The sequence below is a fragment of the Lagenorhynchus albirostris genome, chromosome 2 (genome assembly GCF_949774975.1).
Source record: "Lagenorhynchus albirostris chromosome 2, mLagAlb1.1, whole genome shotgun sequence".
Classification (NCBI taxonomy): Eukaryota; Metazoa; Chordata; class Mammalia; order Artiodactyla; family Delphinidae; genus Lagenorhynchus; species Lagenorhynchus albirostris.
In genome coordinates, this window is record NC_083096.1 from 77,216,321 (window position 1) to 77,233,970 (window position 17,650).

The 17,650-nt window shown below is 40.0% G+C and overlaps 2 protein-coding genes across 8 annotated transcripts in view; one reads left to right on the forward strand and one right to left on the reverse strand.

Annotated features, from left to right (window-relative positions):
* Positions 1 to 17,650, reverse strand: part of SNX27 (sorting nexin 27) — an 83,865-nt gene that overhangs the window by 20,461 nt on the left and 45,754 nt on the right. For all 7 annotated transcript variants that reach the window (XM_060138642.1, XM_060138663.1, XM_060138649.1 and 4 more), the window contains 5 exons: positions 10,285 to 10,477; positions 8,610 to 8,674; positions 6,697 to 6,801; positions 3,682 to 3,760; positions 1,268 to 1,431 (listed from right to left, as the gene is read on the reverse strand). In XM_060138642.1, the coding sequence (XP_059994625.1) occupies positions 1,268 to 1,431; positions 3,682 to 3,760; positions 6,697 to 6,801; positions 8,610 to 8,674; positions 10,285 to 10,477 (606 nt within the window). The remainder of the gene's footprint in view (positions 1 to 1,267; positions 1,432 to 3,681; positions 3,761 to 6,696; positions 6,802 to 8,609; positions 8,675 to 10,284; positions 10,478 to 17,650) is intronic.
* LOC132515976 (protein FAM117A-like) lies at positions 14,492 to 15,853 on the forward strand. The gene is given in 4 exon segments (XM_060142356.1): positions 14,492 to 15,020; positions 15,023 to 15,762; positions 15,765 to 15,801; positions 15,804 to 15,853. Coding segments are annotated over 4 exon segments (1,356 nt in total).

Sequence of the window (17,650 nt, forward strand, 5' to 3'; positions counted from 1 at the left end):
CTCACACACACACACACACACACACACAATGGAATATTACTCAACCATAAAAAAGAATGAAACAATGCCACTTGCAGCAACATGGATGGAGCTAGAGATTATCATACTGAGTGAAGTCAGACAGAGAAAGACAAATATCATATGATATCATTTATATGTGGGATCTAAAATATGACACAAATGAACTTCTTTACAAAACAGAAACAGACTCACAGACATAAAAACCAAACTTCATGGTTACCAAAGGGGAAACAGGTTGGGGGAGGGATAAACTAAGAGTTTAGGATTAGCAGGTACACACTACTGTATATAAAATAGATAACCAACAAGGACCTACTATATAGCACAGGGAACTATATTCAGTATCTTGTAATAAACCGTAATGGAAAAGACTATGAAAAAGAATATATATGTATAACTGAATCACTCTGCTGTACACCAGAAATTAACACATTATGAATAAACTATACTTCAATTAAATTTTTTAAAAAGATGAAATAAAACAAAAAACAAGCTAAAAGAGATGAAATGGTTACCTATGAGAGGAAAAGAAGTGGGAATAACTAATATTTTTCATAATAACCTGTGTAGAACTATTTGATACTTTAAGCTCTATGTATGTATAATTGTGATGAAAAATTTTTTGAAAAAGAACATAGCCCCATAATGTTCATTTGTTATTGTTTTAAAAAATAATAAGAAATACATTTTGAACTCCAGGATATCCCCTTATTAAACTTTTTTTTTTTTAATGGCTTTATTTATTTATTTTTGGCTGCGTTGGTTCTTCATTGCTGTGCACGGGCTTTCTTTAGTTGCAGTGAGTGGGCGCTACTCTTCAATGCAGTGTGAGGGCTTCTCATCACGATGGCCTCTCTTGTTGCAGAGCACAGGCTCTAGGCGTGTGGGCTTCAGTAGTTGTGGCACACAGGCTCAGTAGTTGTGGCTTGTGGGCGCTAGAGCACAGGCTCAGTAGTTGTGGTGCACTGGCTTAGCTGCTCTGCAGCACGTGGGATCTTCTTGGACCAGGGCTCGGACCCGTGTCCCCTGCACTGGCAGGCGGATTCTTAACCAGTGCACCACCAGGGAAGTCCCCCCACCTTCTTAAACTTATCTTTTGTCAAAATGGGACAGAACATTTTACAAATTTAACTAAGATCCAGGAGACAAAACAGCTTACTCAAGGATTCACACTGTATTGGCAAATGACCACTACATACAAACAGAAAAAGAAATCAGGCCTTTCCAGGGAGATCAGTTCACCCACCTGATGAAAGAAGTAGGTAACAGCAAGGTCATTGTCATTTAAGAGGATTTCTTCTTCTGTCGTAAAAAGCCACTTTCGAATGGTTAGGCAGGTGCCTGGCACAGCTGATGTGTAATTCTGGACGTAGAGTTTATGAGGAAATTCATTAGGTGCCAGCTTACGTACTAAAGAGAAGACAAAGCAAAGAAAGCTAGAGTGAGAAGATATACAAGGCACCTCCCTAGTATGAACTGTGTAAAGCAGACAAGAATGGAGGTTATCATTAACCAGCACATCAGCTTAGTTCCATCCAGGAGCTCTGCCTTGGGACCACAAAACATCAATTTGCCTAGCCAAATCTACGCCTTCTAATATGACTGGCCAACTGAGCCTCAAGCTAACTGAAATCTTTCACCTGAATGACATGCCTTTCAGTTAACATGCTGACTTTGCAGACATCACCTACTCCAAAGTCAGTTAAAAAATCTGATCCATAATTGAGTTAAGTTACAGCAATGTCCACTGAACATCTTTACAGCAAGCCTCCCCCTCTTACCCAGTTATGGTGCATTCAGAGTCTCTCATGTGGCAGTTCTCAATGAACAGCTTTTATTGTTAAGAGCTGAAAGGCTCTCCACATCCCCCCACAAGTCTAAGACATTTACCAAAGAAAAGTGACTTCTGGGTAGCCTTACTTCCTCTTCCTAACAATGCTCAAGCAGTATAAAACACTACCACTTTTAATTTCTATATTGTTTTTCTTTAAAAAGGCGGAGTTTTCTTCTCTTGATGTTTACTTGGCTTTATAACAGAGCAAAAGACAGATTTAATATTTCCCATTTTATTTGTTAACTAAAGCTTAGAGAAGAAGGTAAGATTAGAATCCAAGTGTCCTGGATCCTTAGCAATCCTTTGTAATATTTATATCTGCCTAGTTACACTGTAGAGATTTGGGAAGACAATAAACAATCGGGAGATAGCTGCTTTAGGGGGAATCAAAGTTGTTCTACCTTGACCTGGGATGGCAAGGCGACTCAAATCTACCAAACTCTCTCCCTTTCCGGGATGAGGAAGTTCTGATCAGTCAATATTATCTGTTGTTTCTGGCCTCAGCCCTGTACATATATGATGTGGAAAAGACCCATAAACCGTAGGAAATCTGTCATTTAAAGCAAGCCTTCCAACTTCCTCCCCTTTGTGGTCTCAGTGCAACTATCCCTAGCTTTTATAAAAAAATATATAAGAGAAAATCTCTGTCACAGTGCAATAAAACTTCCTAGGAAGAGGATATCTGTTTACACAAACTTAAACACCGGGTTGGCCAAAAAGTTCGTTCGGTCTTTTCCATAAAATGGCTCCAGTAGCGCTTAGTTGTCTTTAACTTCATTCGAAACGGATTGTATTGTGACAGCTATCATATCAGCATGCGTTTAAAAAAACTTATCAAAATTGGTGAATTTTTGTGTAGCCATTTTAATATTGAAGATGGAAGAAAAAAGCAACATTTTCGGCATATCATGCTTTATTATTTCAAGAAAGGTAAAAGCGCAACTGAAACGCAAAAAAAGATTTGTGCAACGTATGGAGAAGGTGCTGTGACTGATCAAACGTGTCAAAAGTGGTTTGCAGGACTTCTCTGGTGGAGCGGTGGTTAAGAATCCACCTGCCAATGCAGGGGACATGGGTTCGAGCCCTGGTCCAGGAAGATCCCACATGCCACGGAGTAACTGAGCCCGCGCACCACAACTACTGAGTGTGCACTCTAGAGCCCAAGAGCCACAAGTACTGAGCCCGCGTGCCACAACTACTGAAGCCCGCCCACCTAGAGCTCGTGCTCCACAACGAGAAGCCACCGCAATGAGAAGCCCACGCACTGCAACGAAGAGTAGCCCCCACTCGCCGCAACTAGAGAAAGCCCGCACGCAGCAACGAAGACCCAACACAGCCAAAAATAAATAAACTAATTAATTTTTTTAAAAAGCAAAGGCTTTTAATCAACATATTTCTTTCTAACTCCTGAAAACAAAAAGCTATTCTTAAAAATCTACAAAAACCATAAAGTACGCTAAAACAAGCTGTGGCTAAGTAGAAAATCCCCTCTTTTTAAGGCTGTTTCATTGGAATATATTAATTTTGAACTCTGATTTTTAAAAATCTCATGAAAGTATCTGATTCAGTGCTGGGTATAAGTAACTGATACTGCCAACAGAGGAAAAAGGGGTGATCAGGTATCTAGCCTTAGTGGGATTATGCTTAATGGGATTTGTCCTGTCTGCTTGTTAGAAACAGTCCCAATTAGTGGGATTGCCCCTTGTCTTCAAGATCTTCTTCTCTAGGCAAACAGTTTCAATTTGACAGCTTTTGGGAGCTTCAGTTTCTTAGTATTAGGATAAAATATCCTCAAACAAAACGTAATATTAGTTACTGGCACTTACCAAAGGAATGATTGATCACTTCAAATAAGGCAAAGTAATTCACTGTCGTACTGTCCATGCCAACCTTTGCTGCAATAGCCTAAAGTGTAAACAGGATAGATTAGTTTCAGGAAAACAAAATCAGACAGTGCTGTGGGAAAAGACAGGTATATGCATGAGGAGTGGGGAGAAGAGAAGGGTTTTGCCATCTTGGTTTCATAGAAACTAAATTCATGATCCACAGCTACTCTTTTTTGTATGTATGAATACATATGCATGAAATAGAAGAGAAAAATACCTTTATTTGATCCAAACAGCTATGATCTCTAAATATGAGTTTCTCCCCTCCAATTAAAGCTAATAACAGTCTCTCCTTAAATATCAGCTTTGCTCTCTGAAATAGGACTTCATATCATGAGGATCTTTTAGAATAGCACTTACAAAAAATGTGCTACATAAGGACAGATTTTAAAAAGAAAATAAATTCTTAAATATCTAGTCTCACACATTCAGCCTACATTTAATATACAGGCTGTTAACATACAAGATCTATATCTTTGGTTCTTGAGCTTAAAACATTGTTTATCAATTTTGCTCATACTTCACAAATTATTCTTGTTTACTTTTCAGATGATCCACGTCTCATGCTGGGGACCTCTATATCCTAAGAATTATCATCATCCTTATCCATGTGAAAATAGCAAAATGTTGGGACAACAGAGACATTTTAAACAAGTATCAGTCCTTCTCTCTAGGAACTAAGGTCCCAACATGATAAGTAAAAAGAAATTGAAAGACTCCATATGCAAATAAAGGAAAATTGAAATTACATACAAATAACAAGAAAACACAAAGCAAAAAACACAAACTAGTAGTACCAAAATTCCTTTTCAAGATCAATCCCAAAATGTATAAATAAGGTGTTAATTAAACAAGAGAAAATTATTGAGTATTTGTGTCTCAGTAAACCAAATATGATATCCTTCCTCCTGTATCTACTCACGTATCAGACCTAGGTTCATCCCTGATGTGAGGCAGAAACTGGAGACTGTAAGTGTTCTAAGTTACCATTCTATACTGCACTAGATAGAAACTGAAATCTTCTCAAGGTTTGGAAAATGGCTTATAGCTAGAAGTCTCAGTAACAGGGTGAGGAGAGAAGTGAAAGAAAAAGTTAGGCCTTGCTAGAGAAGTATTGAAAATGAAATAAAACATCAATAAGCTACATAAAATTAATGTTTTCCTTGCAATCAATCCACCATTTTATAATTTCTGAAATACCTCAGATCCTGTACATATCCTTTGCCATGGTATACAGTAAATATTTGGGGGGTAAAGTTTTTGTTTGCCACAAAGGAGAAATAAGTACTAATATCCAGAAACCCACTAGTCTCCCTGAAAATCTTGATCAAATCAGGATTAAAGACCAATGAAAAGGCCTAAAAGAAACAATTATACCCAGCACCCGGATCATGATCTTTCCTCACTGAAAGGAAAGACTCCTTGGGGAAATGACTGATTCAATCTAGTATAGGAAATATACAAAGATGAGCCCAGAGCATCTTGTTCTACCAAAAAGCAAGGATGCTATCATAAACAAATGGGTTGCACCACAAAAATACAGGAGCAGACGTGAAGGAGATTCCACTGACCAAAGACAGAACAATGTGAGCACCAAAAAGAATATATGTTCTTGATTAAATCATACTGAGTATCTAAAAAGCCACATGACACTAAAATAATAATTATCTCATTGGACATCACTGGAATCAGCTAGGGCATTCATCCTTTATGCCAAAAACTGGCAATAAAAGGGAAGAATTAAATATTTATCCCCCTTTTCCTATAAACTGTATTTCAGGATACTAAATACCCTCAGTTGATAAGGGGAAGTTCTTTACAGAAGAATTCTAGTTAATAAATGTGAAGAAATGAGAAAAGTGGAAAATCAGCATTTTGCAACCCTTAATGAAATCACTGGTTAGGACAGTAATCATCAGTGATACACTTATTGGATAAAAGATCAGTGAAGAACTTAACAATGGAGACATCAGGTTATTACCATGTAAACCTACTGATTAATCACTAAAAGTGGATAACCAGATATTGTGTTCCTCCGGTTGAGAAGCAATATGAAGTATATAGCACCGATTATGAAGTATTCTCATCAAAAAGCTGAACCTGAATCTAATCAAGCCTCTAGAGAAAAATTCCATTTATAGAAAATATAAGTAGACAGAAAGACATATTAAATGACACAAATAGACAAAAGAAGCAAACAAATAAATTCAGAATGTGGGACATTCCACAGGACACAGACCCAATTTCTGCAATAAAACAATAACATAAGGGAAAAAAGTTGGGGAAGGGAAGGGAAGGCAGACTGCTCTATATTAAAACAAACATAAAAACCAAATGTTTTTTAAGGACATAAGGACCTTGTTTAGATCCAAATTATAACAAATCAACTGTTAAAAATCATTTTTAGACAATTGGGAAAACTTGACTATGGATTTATTATTAGTTAATACCATGGAAGTAGTTAATTTTTTAGGTTTGATAATGGCTTTGTGATTATGTAAGAGGAACATCCATATTTTTTAGAGATGTATACTGAAATATACACAGGTCGAAAAACATGGAATTTGCTTTAAAATATTTAAACAAAGGAAAAGGAAAAAAGGATATATAACACAAATGTGGCAAAATCTTGAGGATTATTAAATATGAGTGATGAGTACATGGAGTTTCACTGTACTATTCTATTTTCACATACATTAGAAAGTCTTTTACAATTAAAAAGAGGGGGTGCTAATCACAACCATTACAACCTGGGGATATTTATTGTATCTTTCTTTCAAGGAGGACAAAGTACTTCCACGTTAATAATCATAACATCAACAGCAGCAGCTAACATTTAACAAATTTATTACATGCCAGATACTCCAAGCTCCTTATATGTATTAACTCATTTAATCTATCTTCCTTAGTTTTAAACCAACCAATGTCAAGCCTACTTGTTCAAGTTTAATTTACCTGATATACTTGGTCTGTAGTACTGTTCTTTTTAACCCTGACTGTAACTGTTGTTCCATCTGGTAATGCTACTCTCAGCTCTACGTCAGACACACCATTGTAGTTCTGGGGAAAAGGCAGAAAAAGAATTAATTAAAAAAAAAAAAAGAATTTATGACCCAGTATATCCTCATTCTCCTTGCAACATGCTAGCTAAACAACCTAAACTTGTGATAGAAAGAAAGTGAGTTCCAATGAAAAGGGGAAAAAAGACATAAGTCAATACATTTCAAGTCATAAAGCTGACTTTAGGCTGCAGCAGAAGTTAACCTTTAAGATGAACAGGGAGGAAAGAAATATGTTGAACCCAACGTGTTCATATCTCAAAACAGAAAACCTGTGTGAATCAGTCTAGGTCAAACACAGATAAGATTTTTGGCTTACTTTCAAACATTCAGAACTCACAAATGAGAAAAGAAAACAACCAAAAGCAGTAGTTTCAACAAATATTCTCTGGTTTTAAATGGTTAGGCATGCTAGATTGGCTCAAGAGGTATCCTAAGTTCCTTTCTGAACCCTGAAATAATCATGACACCTTTGAAAGGAAAAATTGATGAAACTCAGGAATCTGAGTTAGTCTGATGTCCAATTTTCTTCTAGCAAAGAGTAAACAATTCTTTTCCTCCTTAATTCGAAAGAAGTCTTTCTCTCTTACTGCTTTTGAAAATTAACACATTCTTCTAACAAATTTGTGACCTTGTAATTTTTATTACAGAGAAACAACTATTTAGAAACAAGTCCATCTTCATTTACCACTTTAAAAAAACTACTATTCATTGCCTAAAACCATCCTAAGCATTACTTTGTTATAAAAGCCCTTGTCTGCAAGAAACTTATAATCTACCTGGGGAAATAAAACATATACATATAAAATAATTAGTGGATGACACACTATTTAATACAGCAGCATTACATAGTCATTCTTCTATTTAATTAATATTTATTAAGCACCTACAAAATGCCTGACATTGTGGTAAGGCACTGGGAATATAAAGATGTTCAAGATTTAGCTCTTGTTCTGAAGATCTAATGTATAGCGTGGTGATCATAGTTAACAATACTATATTCTATATTTGAAATTTGCTAAGGGGGTAGATCTGAAGTGAAGAAAGGAAGGAAGGAAAGAAGAGAAAAGGGAGGAGGAAATGGTAATGAGATGATGGATAGGTTAGTTAACTTGATTATGGTGATCATTTCACAATGTATACAGATATCAAAACATCAAGTTGTACACCTTAATATATACAATTCATATTTGACAATTATATTCAAAAAGCTGAAAAAAAAAGATTTAGCTCTTACCTACAGGTAGCTCATGATCTAGTAAAGTAAAATTATAAAGGGATCATCTGACTATATGTATAAAAAATTAGAGGGCTTCCCTGGTGGCGCAGTGGTTGAGAGTCCGCCTGCCGATGCAGGGGACACAGGTTCGTGCCCCGGTCCGGGAAGATCCCACATGCCGCGGAGCAGCTAGGCCCGTGAGACACGGCCACTGAGCCTGCACATCCGGAGCCTGTGCTCCGCAACGGGAGAGGCCACAACAGTGAGAGGCCCGCGTATCGCGCAAAAAAAAAAAAAAAAAAAAAAAATTAGAGACTGAGATAGCAACAAGGTGATAATTATGTGTACTGACTGCGGAAGTTCTTGGTGGAATGAAAAATCAATGTGTATCCCCTGAATATCAGGGGAGGCTTCAAAGAGAAGGTGGACCTAGCACTAGGTCTTGAAGGATAAGCAGGACACATAACAAAAGGAAGTTGAAAAAACAGTCATTTAGAGAATTTATGGCAATTCAATCCATCATCGATATCTTTATTTTCCCCCACAAGGAGCCAAGAGGTAAACAGTCACTATAGTGGGTATTCACCTACCTCATCTGATTCTGATAAGAATTCCTGCATGATGTCACTCTCACCAATGACTCGTATTGAGCACACTATAGAAAACAAAGACAGAATCTGGCATGAGGCCCTAAAATCAAGAATATAAAGTCAAGAACATATCAAGGTTTAAGTATAAATCATCATTAGCAGGCAGTGCTGAGGTAGTATGCCATCCCTGACACATGATATTTTACGGCACAACAAACATTTATATAAATATGAACCAGAACAGAGGAATAATAGACGTACAAAGATGTAGCTTATTAAAAACATTAAACATAGACAAAGGAAGTTACCTGTAAAAGAGAAATAAAAGTTCAGTAAATCTAACTTTGCTGTCTTGTGTTAACTATTAATAAGCTAGACAATAGAGCAAGGGTAAGGTCAATTAGGAATAAACACAAAATTAAAATACAAAGAAAAATATCTATTTGGCCTAGGAGCAGGCCAGTAAGAGAATCATAAGCATTTAAAGCCACTTTGGAAAAAAATGGGTAGGTAATCAAGTATTAAGCTGAGCACATCTTCTCATCTTCTCACCTCACTAACTTTAACTTCAAAACAACTACAACTAAAAAAAAGAGAGAGAGAGAAAGGGAGAAGGAAGGAAAAGAAAACAGGCAGGTAGGTAGGTAATCATCTAAATCTAAGAGAGTTAATTTCCTAACATTCTCCTGAGGATAATAAATTACACTGCTGATTTTACTTCATTTTATTAAAAAAAAATTGTACTCTTTCTCATTTCCTAAAGGCTGTGTTAGGAGGCCATTCCATGTTAGAGAAAAGCTAAAAATAGATGAAGTTTAACTACCTTCTATGGGGGAAATGGTTTTTCTTCAGGGATAAAGCTCTCTACCAAAGTTTAAAAAAAATTCAACTAGGTCAATTAGTTCTTCTACAAGGACACAGAATTATTAAATACCACATAAGACCATTATTCTGTTAAATTAGTATTTTAAAGAAAAGCCTATTGCATGCCTAGCAAATTATGTAACTATAACGTAGCAAAACAAGGTCTCTTCTCTGAGCCACAAACTGAACCATCTTATTCAGGAGATCTGTGTCATTTCTCCCTGCCTTTCTAGACAAACGTTTCAGCATCCACATCCAAAGACTCCTAATGTATTGCTTGGAGGTCCTGAGATAACAAATAAGTTTTAATATTTCTACCTATAACCTACTTAGAAAAAGGGAACATTAGCTTACCTACAACTCATCAAACCTATCCATGGACACGTGTAAGAGGAATAAGGAATTTTCAAGTAGGACATGCCAGTGAACCAAAATCACTTTCATAAAAATGTCTTAAATACTGCCCATCTAGTTCCCAAATCAATTTAGCATGTTGCTGAGTCTGTATATGTTTGCTGTGTGCAAAAATATAACCCTACAAATAAATAAAGGTCCTTAATGCATCAAAAAATAATTATGCATTTTTCTGTTGTTGTTAAGTGTTTGGCGAGTCAATAAAATAGGCTATTAATTGCTATACTGAACATTTTACTCTTGGCTTCAAAGCTCAGATCATTCAACACCTAAGTCAAAAACCTGATTTACTTTCACTGTTGAGTTTCAGGAAACTTAGCTATGCAGTTTAGGAGCTGCAATATATACCTAGACCCTATTTTTACTCAAGATAGTAGAGTTTAATAGCCTGGCTTACCTTTTTCTAGATATTCTTCCAACCCCCGACGTCGGGCATCTAATTGCTGTTCTGATAAAGAGAATGGCCACTTCCCTGGAAGTCGGGGAAATGTAAAGTTGGCAAACTCTCTCTTCAGGTTCTGGTGTAGGATGGCAAACTCCCGGTACCGCTTAGAACACAACTGCCTCCCTGCCATGTAAACATTGTATACCTGGTGAGGGTGAAGAACAAAAAAAAGCCTACTTACTGCAAATTAAATCACAGAATCACCTACAGTCAGGCTCAGATTGATACCGGTTAGGTATATTCTGATACACACTTAACAGAGAATATATGTTCAAGGTCACTGTAAAACAAGATTTACTTTTAATAAAGATGCCTGAAATTATATGTACAAAAGAGGGCTACTGCCTTCAGGGGGCCCATGATCTTATTTTTGATATTACAATTACCTCCAACACATTGTTTTAAATATCTTCAGAGGCAATTACCAGATTTTAAGGGTAGATTTTATTTTCAGAAAGTGAAAGATCATTCAAAGCCAATGTGGTAAGTAAAGTGAATGAACAAGCAGGCAAATTTGGAGAGAGACGTAAAAAATTAGAATTGATTATAAAGCAATGTGACTAATATTTGTGTGTGAACCACACTTCCAAAGACAAGATCTAAAATTGATGTAAGCAATAGTGACATTTTTGTTACCAAATAGATCATTTTTGCAAAAACTCCTTTCCTGAAGTCATCCCTAGTTTTGTTCTTCTCCCTTCCATCATTAAAACAGGGTTAACAAAAAGTTGAAGAATAAATGTACTCTAAGGACCTCCTCATATAAACAGTTAATAATCCTCATAAAGAAATAGGTAGAGGGACTTCCAGGGGTCCAGTGGTCCAGTGTGTGGTCCAGTGGGTAAGACTCCGAGCTCCCAATGCAGGGGCCCTGGATTCAATCCCTGGTCGGGGAACTAGATCCTGCATGCATGCCACAACTAAGAGTTCACATGCCATGACTAAGAGTCCGCATGCCACAAATAAGGAGTCCGCATGCCACAACTAAGGAGTCCGCACACCATAACTAAGAAGCCCACATGCCGCAACTATGAGCCTGCATGCCGCAACTTACAGATCCCGCATGCCACAACTTAAAAGATCCCGCATGCCACAACAAAGATCCCATGTGCCACAACTAAGACCCAGCACAGCCTAAATAAATAAATAAATATTTTAAAAATAAAAAAGAAATAGGTAGAGATTTCTGTCTACTGTTCACAGATGCATGCCAAACTTCTAGAACAGGGCCTGGCACACAGTAGGCACTCAGTAAATATTTGATGAAGAAATGAATGTATGTATGTGTAATTCTTAAATATGTGTCCTCATAAAGGAAAGTGGTGGGATGCATAATCCAAAAACATCAAATAATCTAAGTTACTTTGTATTCTCAGAACATATCAAATTAGACAGAGATGGGAAAATTAGCCCCAAATCACATTTACTGGCTTAGCAAAAATCATTCAAAAATTTAAATGTGCACAAAATAGGTCATCTACTCATGTAATCAAGACTTAGTCACTGAGCATAGAGAACAGACTGGTGGTTGCCAAGGGAGAGGGGGTTGCGGGAGGGATAGAGTGGGAGGTGGGTGTTAGCAGATGTAAGCTTTTATACACAGAATGGATAAACAACAAGGTCCTACTGTACAGCACAGAGAACTATATTCAATATCCTATGATAAACCATAATGGAAAAGAATACAAAAAAAAGTATATTTATGTATAACTGAATCACTTTGCTGTGCAGCAGTAATTAGCACAATACGGTAAATCAACGATACTTCAATTTAATAAATAAATCAATAAAGACTTAGTCACTGAGAATGTATACACCAAAGCCCTTCCTTCAATCTCAGGAAGAATCTTTTCCATGCTTCTGTGATTTAGGAAGTATAAATTAAATGCAACAATAATTTAAAAACTCCTCTCTCACAACTCTCCTCCTATGATCCCTCCCCTACTTGAAAGCAAAGCCTCTAACCACTATCAAATAGTGTCCAGGGATGAGTATGATCCTGATCAATGAGTTTTCTTCTTATAATTATCGCTCAAATTTATAACTGATTGTAATGAATCACACATATTACCAAGTATTCCTTCTTAAGTACAAAAGCATTGAAAGGAAAACAGTCTTCCCCTCAGACAAGACCACACATTCTCTTAAGGGCAGGCAGTCTCAAGAAAGTCTTATTCAGTCAACCTGGTCTTATATACTTACTTCTCAAACTAAACTTCCCAAATTTCTCAAGAACATCATCATTCCTTTGCTTAAAAAGCAAGTCTACAACCCTACTGGTGTTAAAAATCAGTCTGAGTTCCTCACACAAGGAAGGAAGGAAGGGAGTAAAGCTAGCTTAGTGGCATTGGTGAATTAGGTATTCCCCAATGTCTTTTTCCAGGGAAGAGTAGACTAGGTCTTTGATAACACACAGAAAGACTATGACTGGATTTCCTCAATGATGATGACTTGAGTGATCGCAAGTCTAGAAAAACATTTCCTAGGGTAGAAAGAACCCTACAACTTGAGAGGCCTTTGTGACAATTTCAATCCTAAAATTTCAGTTTCTTATAAGGTGAGAAGAGTAACATCAAATAGCCTCTCACCACCCACCTCTTTCCACTTAAATGTGAAGTCAAAGGGAACAGAACTATAAATAGGATGCCTGACAGTTCAGTAATACTTTAATGCAGGTAGGAATGGCTTCCAAAAGAGCCAAACCGTTGTTGTTTTTTTAATAGACCTTTATTGGAGGATAACTGCTTCATAATACTGTTAGTTTCTGTTGTACAACAAAGTGAATCAGTCATATGCATACATATATCCCCATATCCCCTCCCTCTTGAGCCTCCCTCCCATCCTCCCTATCCCACATTTCTAGGTCATCTCAAAGCACTGAACTGATCTCCCTGTGCTATGCTGCTGCTTCCCATAACTATTTTACATTCAGTAGTGTATATATGTCGATGCTAATCTCACTTCGTCCCAGCTTCCCCCTCCGCCCTGTGTCCTCAAGTCCATTCTCTATGTCTACATCTTTATTCCTGCCCTGTCACTAGGTTCATCAGTACCATTCTTTTTTTTTTTGAATTCCATATATATATATATGTGTTAGCATACGGTATTTGTTTTTCTCTTTCTTACTTCACTCTGTATGAGACTCTAGGTCCATCCACCTCACTAAAAATAATTCAATTTCATTTCTTTTTATGGCTGAGTAATATTCCATTGTATATATATGCCATATCTTCTTTAACCATTCATCTGTCGATGGACATTTAGGTTGCTTCCATGTCCTGGCTATTATAAATAGTGCTGCAATGAACATTGTGGTACATGTCTCTTTTTGAATTATGGTTTTCTCAGGCTAAAACACTGATGAAAGAAATCAAAGATGACATAAACAGATGGAGAAATATACCATGTTCTTGGATTGGAAGAATCAATATTGTGAAAATGACTGTACTACCCAAATCAACCTACAGATTCAATGCAATCCCTATCAAACTACCAATGGCACTCTTCACAGAATTAGAACAAAAAATTTTACAATTCGTATGGAAACACAAACTGTTTGTAAGTTAACTGTGCTTATTAGCAAATGAGAAACATACAAAAAGAGATCACAACAGACTACTTTGTTCTTCACTTGCCCTTAAAATTAACCAAGATCCATTAGCATCCATTTCCCTGGTTTGGACACACTCATTTGCAAAGAAAATGACTGACTCCCTGCTGAATCAACTCATGAATGTTCATGATCCATGAGAAACGACCATAGTCTCATTACAAATGAAAATATCCGTCAAAAAATATATTCTCTGGACTTGAAGGAAGATTATCAAATAGGAACTAAAGATATACACAGGCTGAAAGTGCTTCTAGAATTTTTCCACCTTAATGTAAACCCTCAGACTGGCTGGCTCATACATGGAATTAGATGATGTTTGTCAAGCTTGCGATAGCACGCTGAATTTAATGATCACTGGTCACTGTCTTCTCCAACTGACCATATCCTACAAAACTTCAAAAGTTAGAATATTCATACAGATGGGCAAGAGGCACATGAAAAGATGCTCAACATCACTAATTATTAGAGAAATGCAAATCAAAACTACAATGAGAGTGTGGGGCTCGCTGTGGGGCCGAGGCAGGCCAGCAGTCAGGCGGGCGGGCGATGGCGGGGGCCGCAGTGGGCGGCAGAGGCGGAGGTGCCTGGGGGCCAGGGCACGGAGGGGCAGGGGGCCTCCGGCGGGGCTGCTCTCCCCCAGCCCCCGCCGGCTTTCCCCGGGCTGGGCTGCAGCCGCTCAGGGCCACCGTCCCTTTCCAGCTGCAGCAGCCGCACCAGCGCCGGGACGGGAGTGGCCGCGCAGCCAGCGTCCCGTGTTCCGTGGCCCCAGAAAAGCCAGTGTGTAGGCCTTAGCCACCCCAGGTCCGGCGTACATTCTCCCTGGACACCATCCTCAGCTCCTACCTTCTGGGCCAGTGGCCACGAGATGCTGATGGGGCCTTCACCTGCTGTACCAATGACAAGGCCACCCAGACCCCCCTGTCCTGGCAAGAGCTTGAAGGTGAGCGGGCCAGCTCGTGTACACACAAGCGCTCAGCGTCCTGGGGCAGCACAGACCACCGAAAAGAGATTACCAAGTTGAAGCAACAGCTGCAGAGGACAAAGCTTAGCCGCAGCGGGAAAGAGAAGGAGCGGGGCTCCCCCTCCAAGGGGACCATGCTGTGCGGGGAGCACTGAGGGCGTCCCCTCCCAGCTTCCCCTCAGGGTCCTCTGTCCTGCGACTGAGCCCCTGCCTGCACCGGAGCCTGGAAGGGCTCAACCAAGAGCTGGAGGAGGTGTTTGTGAAAGAGCAGGGTGAGGAGGAGCTGCTGCGGATCCTTGAAATCCCTGACGGACACCGAGCCCCAGCTCCCCTCCAGAGCGGCAGCTGTGATCATCCCCTCCTCCTCCTGGAGCCTGGAAACCTTGCCAGCTCTCCCTCCATGCCCCTGGCATCCCCCCAGCCTTCTGGCCAGACTGGCCGTGAGGAACACCAGGGTGCAGCCGAGGAGCTGACGTCCATCCCCAGTGACAAAGCTTCCCCTCCAGGCCACCCAGCCTTCCTTGAAGAGGGCAGCCCATCTCCAGTCCTTGCCTTTGCCGCCTCCCCTCGGCCCAATCACAGCTACATCTTCAAACGGGAACCCCCGGAAGGCTGTGAGAGACTGCGGGTGTTTGAAGAGGCCACGTCCCCAGGTCCTGACATGGCCTTCCTGACTTCCTGTCCTGACAAGAACAAAGTCCATTTCAACCCAACCGGCTCGGCTTTCTGCCCCGTCAGCTTGATGAAGCCCCTCTTCCCCAGCATGGGCTTCATCTTCGGTAACTGCCCCTCAAGCCCGGGGTCCCCCCTTCCCCCGGCCAGCCCCAGGCCACCGCCTCGGAAGGATCCAGAGGCCCCCCCAAGGCCTCCTCGCTGCCCTTTGAGTCTTGGCAGCGCCCCCACCGTCAGAAGAGCCTGCGCTTTTCCAGAGCTCCCTGGTGGTCTGAGGGCCCCACCCCCACTTCACCATGGAGACCAGAGCCTTGGTGGCAGGCCCCTCCCGAGCTCCCCTGAGATGGGGGATGAAGGAGCCCTTCCCTCCTGGCCTTTGAGCACTTTCATTTATTGTGTCAAAGCCCTGGGTCCTCTTTCCGATGGACCCCTGCCCCTTCGAATGGCAGGGGACCTGCCTCCTCCACTAGAAGCTGGGCAGGTCACAAGTCACGCCCGTGTTCTTGTCACCCCCTCACTTGGTGGAAAACTCAACCAGAAGGTCTTGGGTCCCCCACCCCTGGGTGTGAGTCCGAAGGACAGTGTATGGGGCCCATGTCTTTATCATGGAGCAAGCTAGCCATGATTAAAGGAGAGGGGACACCACAGATTTCCTTACCTCTCCTCCCCAGACACAGATGAGGAGACCCGAATAGATTCCCCGATCCTCTCAGTCCCATCCCCCTACCTCCCTCTCATTGGAGGAGCTGACCAAAGCAGCTCGAAAGGGCCATAACACTTGACCAATCCAGCTGCTGGCAGAGGGGGAACCAAGCGTTTTCCTAAGTGGCATTTTCATCTCGCTTTCACCCTAAGATTGTCTTAAGCAGCAGCCCAGCCTGCCCAGCCCCAGGTGGGTAGTAGGGGAGAGGGAGAACTGGCATTCCTCCGGGTGGCAAGTGGTGACTCTCCACCCTCCACCCACCCCAGGACTGGGCTGGATTAGAAAAATGCCTATTTTTCTTGTATCGATGTAGAAACTCTATTTTCCTCCAAAGACACTATTTTTGCAGCTGTTTGAAGTCTGTATATTTTCCATACTGCAGAGCTTACACAAAATCGAAGAAGAATGTTAATGTTCAAGTTTTATTATCCTGTGTTTAGAAGTTGTGTTTTTTTGTTTGTTTTTTGCAGATCTTGGTGTTAATAGACCAAATAACTAAGTATTCCCAGGGGAAAAAAAAAAAACTACAATGAGGTATCACCTCATGCCAGTCAGAATGGCTATCATCAAAAAATCTAGAAACAATAAATGCTGGAAAGGGTGTGGTGAAAAGGGAACCCTCCAGCACTGTCGGTGAGAATGTAAATTGATACAACCACTATGGAAAACAGTATGGAGGTTCCTTAAAAAACTAAAAATAGAACTACCATATGACCCAGCAATCCCACTACTGGACATATACACAGAGAAAACCATAATTCAAAAAGAGACATGTACCACAATGTTCACTGCAGCACTATTTACAATAGCCAGGACATGGAAGCAACCTAAATGTCCATCAACAGATGAATGGATAAAGAAGATGTGGCACATATATACAATGGAATATTACTTAGCCATAAAAAGAAACGAAATTGAGTTATTTGTAGTGAGGTGGATGGACCCAGAGTCTGTCATACAGAGTGAAGTAAGTCAGAAAGAGAAAAACAAATACTGTATTCTAACACATATATATGGAATCTAAAAAAAAAAAAAAAAAAAGGTACTGATGAACCTAGTTGCAGGGCAGGAATAAAGATGTAGACATAGAGAATGGACTTGAGGACACAGGGTGGGAGGGGGAAGCTGGGGCGCAGTGAGATTAGCATCAACATATATACACTACCAAATGTAAAACAGTTATGGTAAGCAGCAGCACAGGGAGCACAGGGAGATCAGCTCGGTGATTTGCGATGACCTAGAAGGGTGGGATAGGGAGGATGGGAGGGAGGCTCAAGAGGGAGGGCATATGGGGACATATGTATGCATATGGCTGATTCACTTTGGTGTGCAACAGAAACTAACACAGTATTGTGAAGTAATTATACTC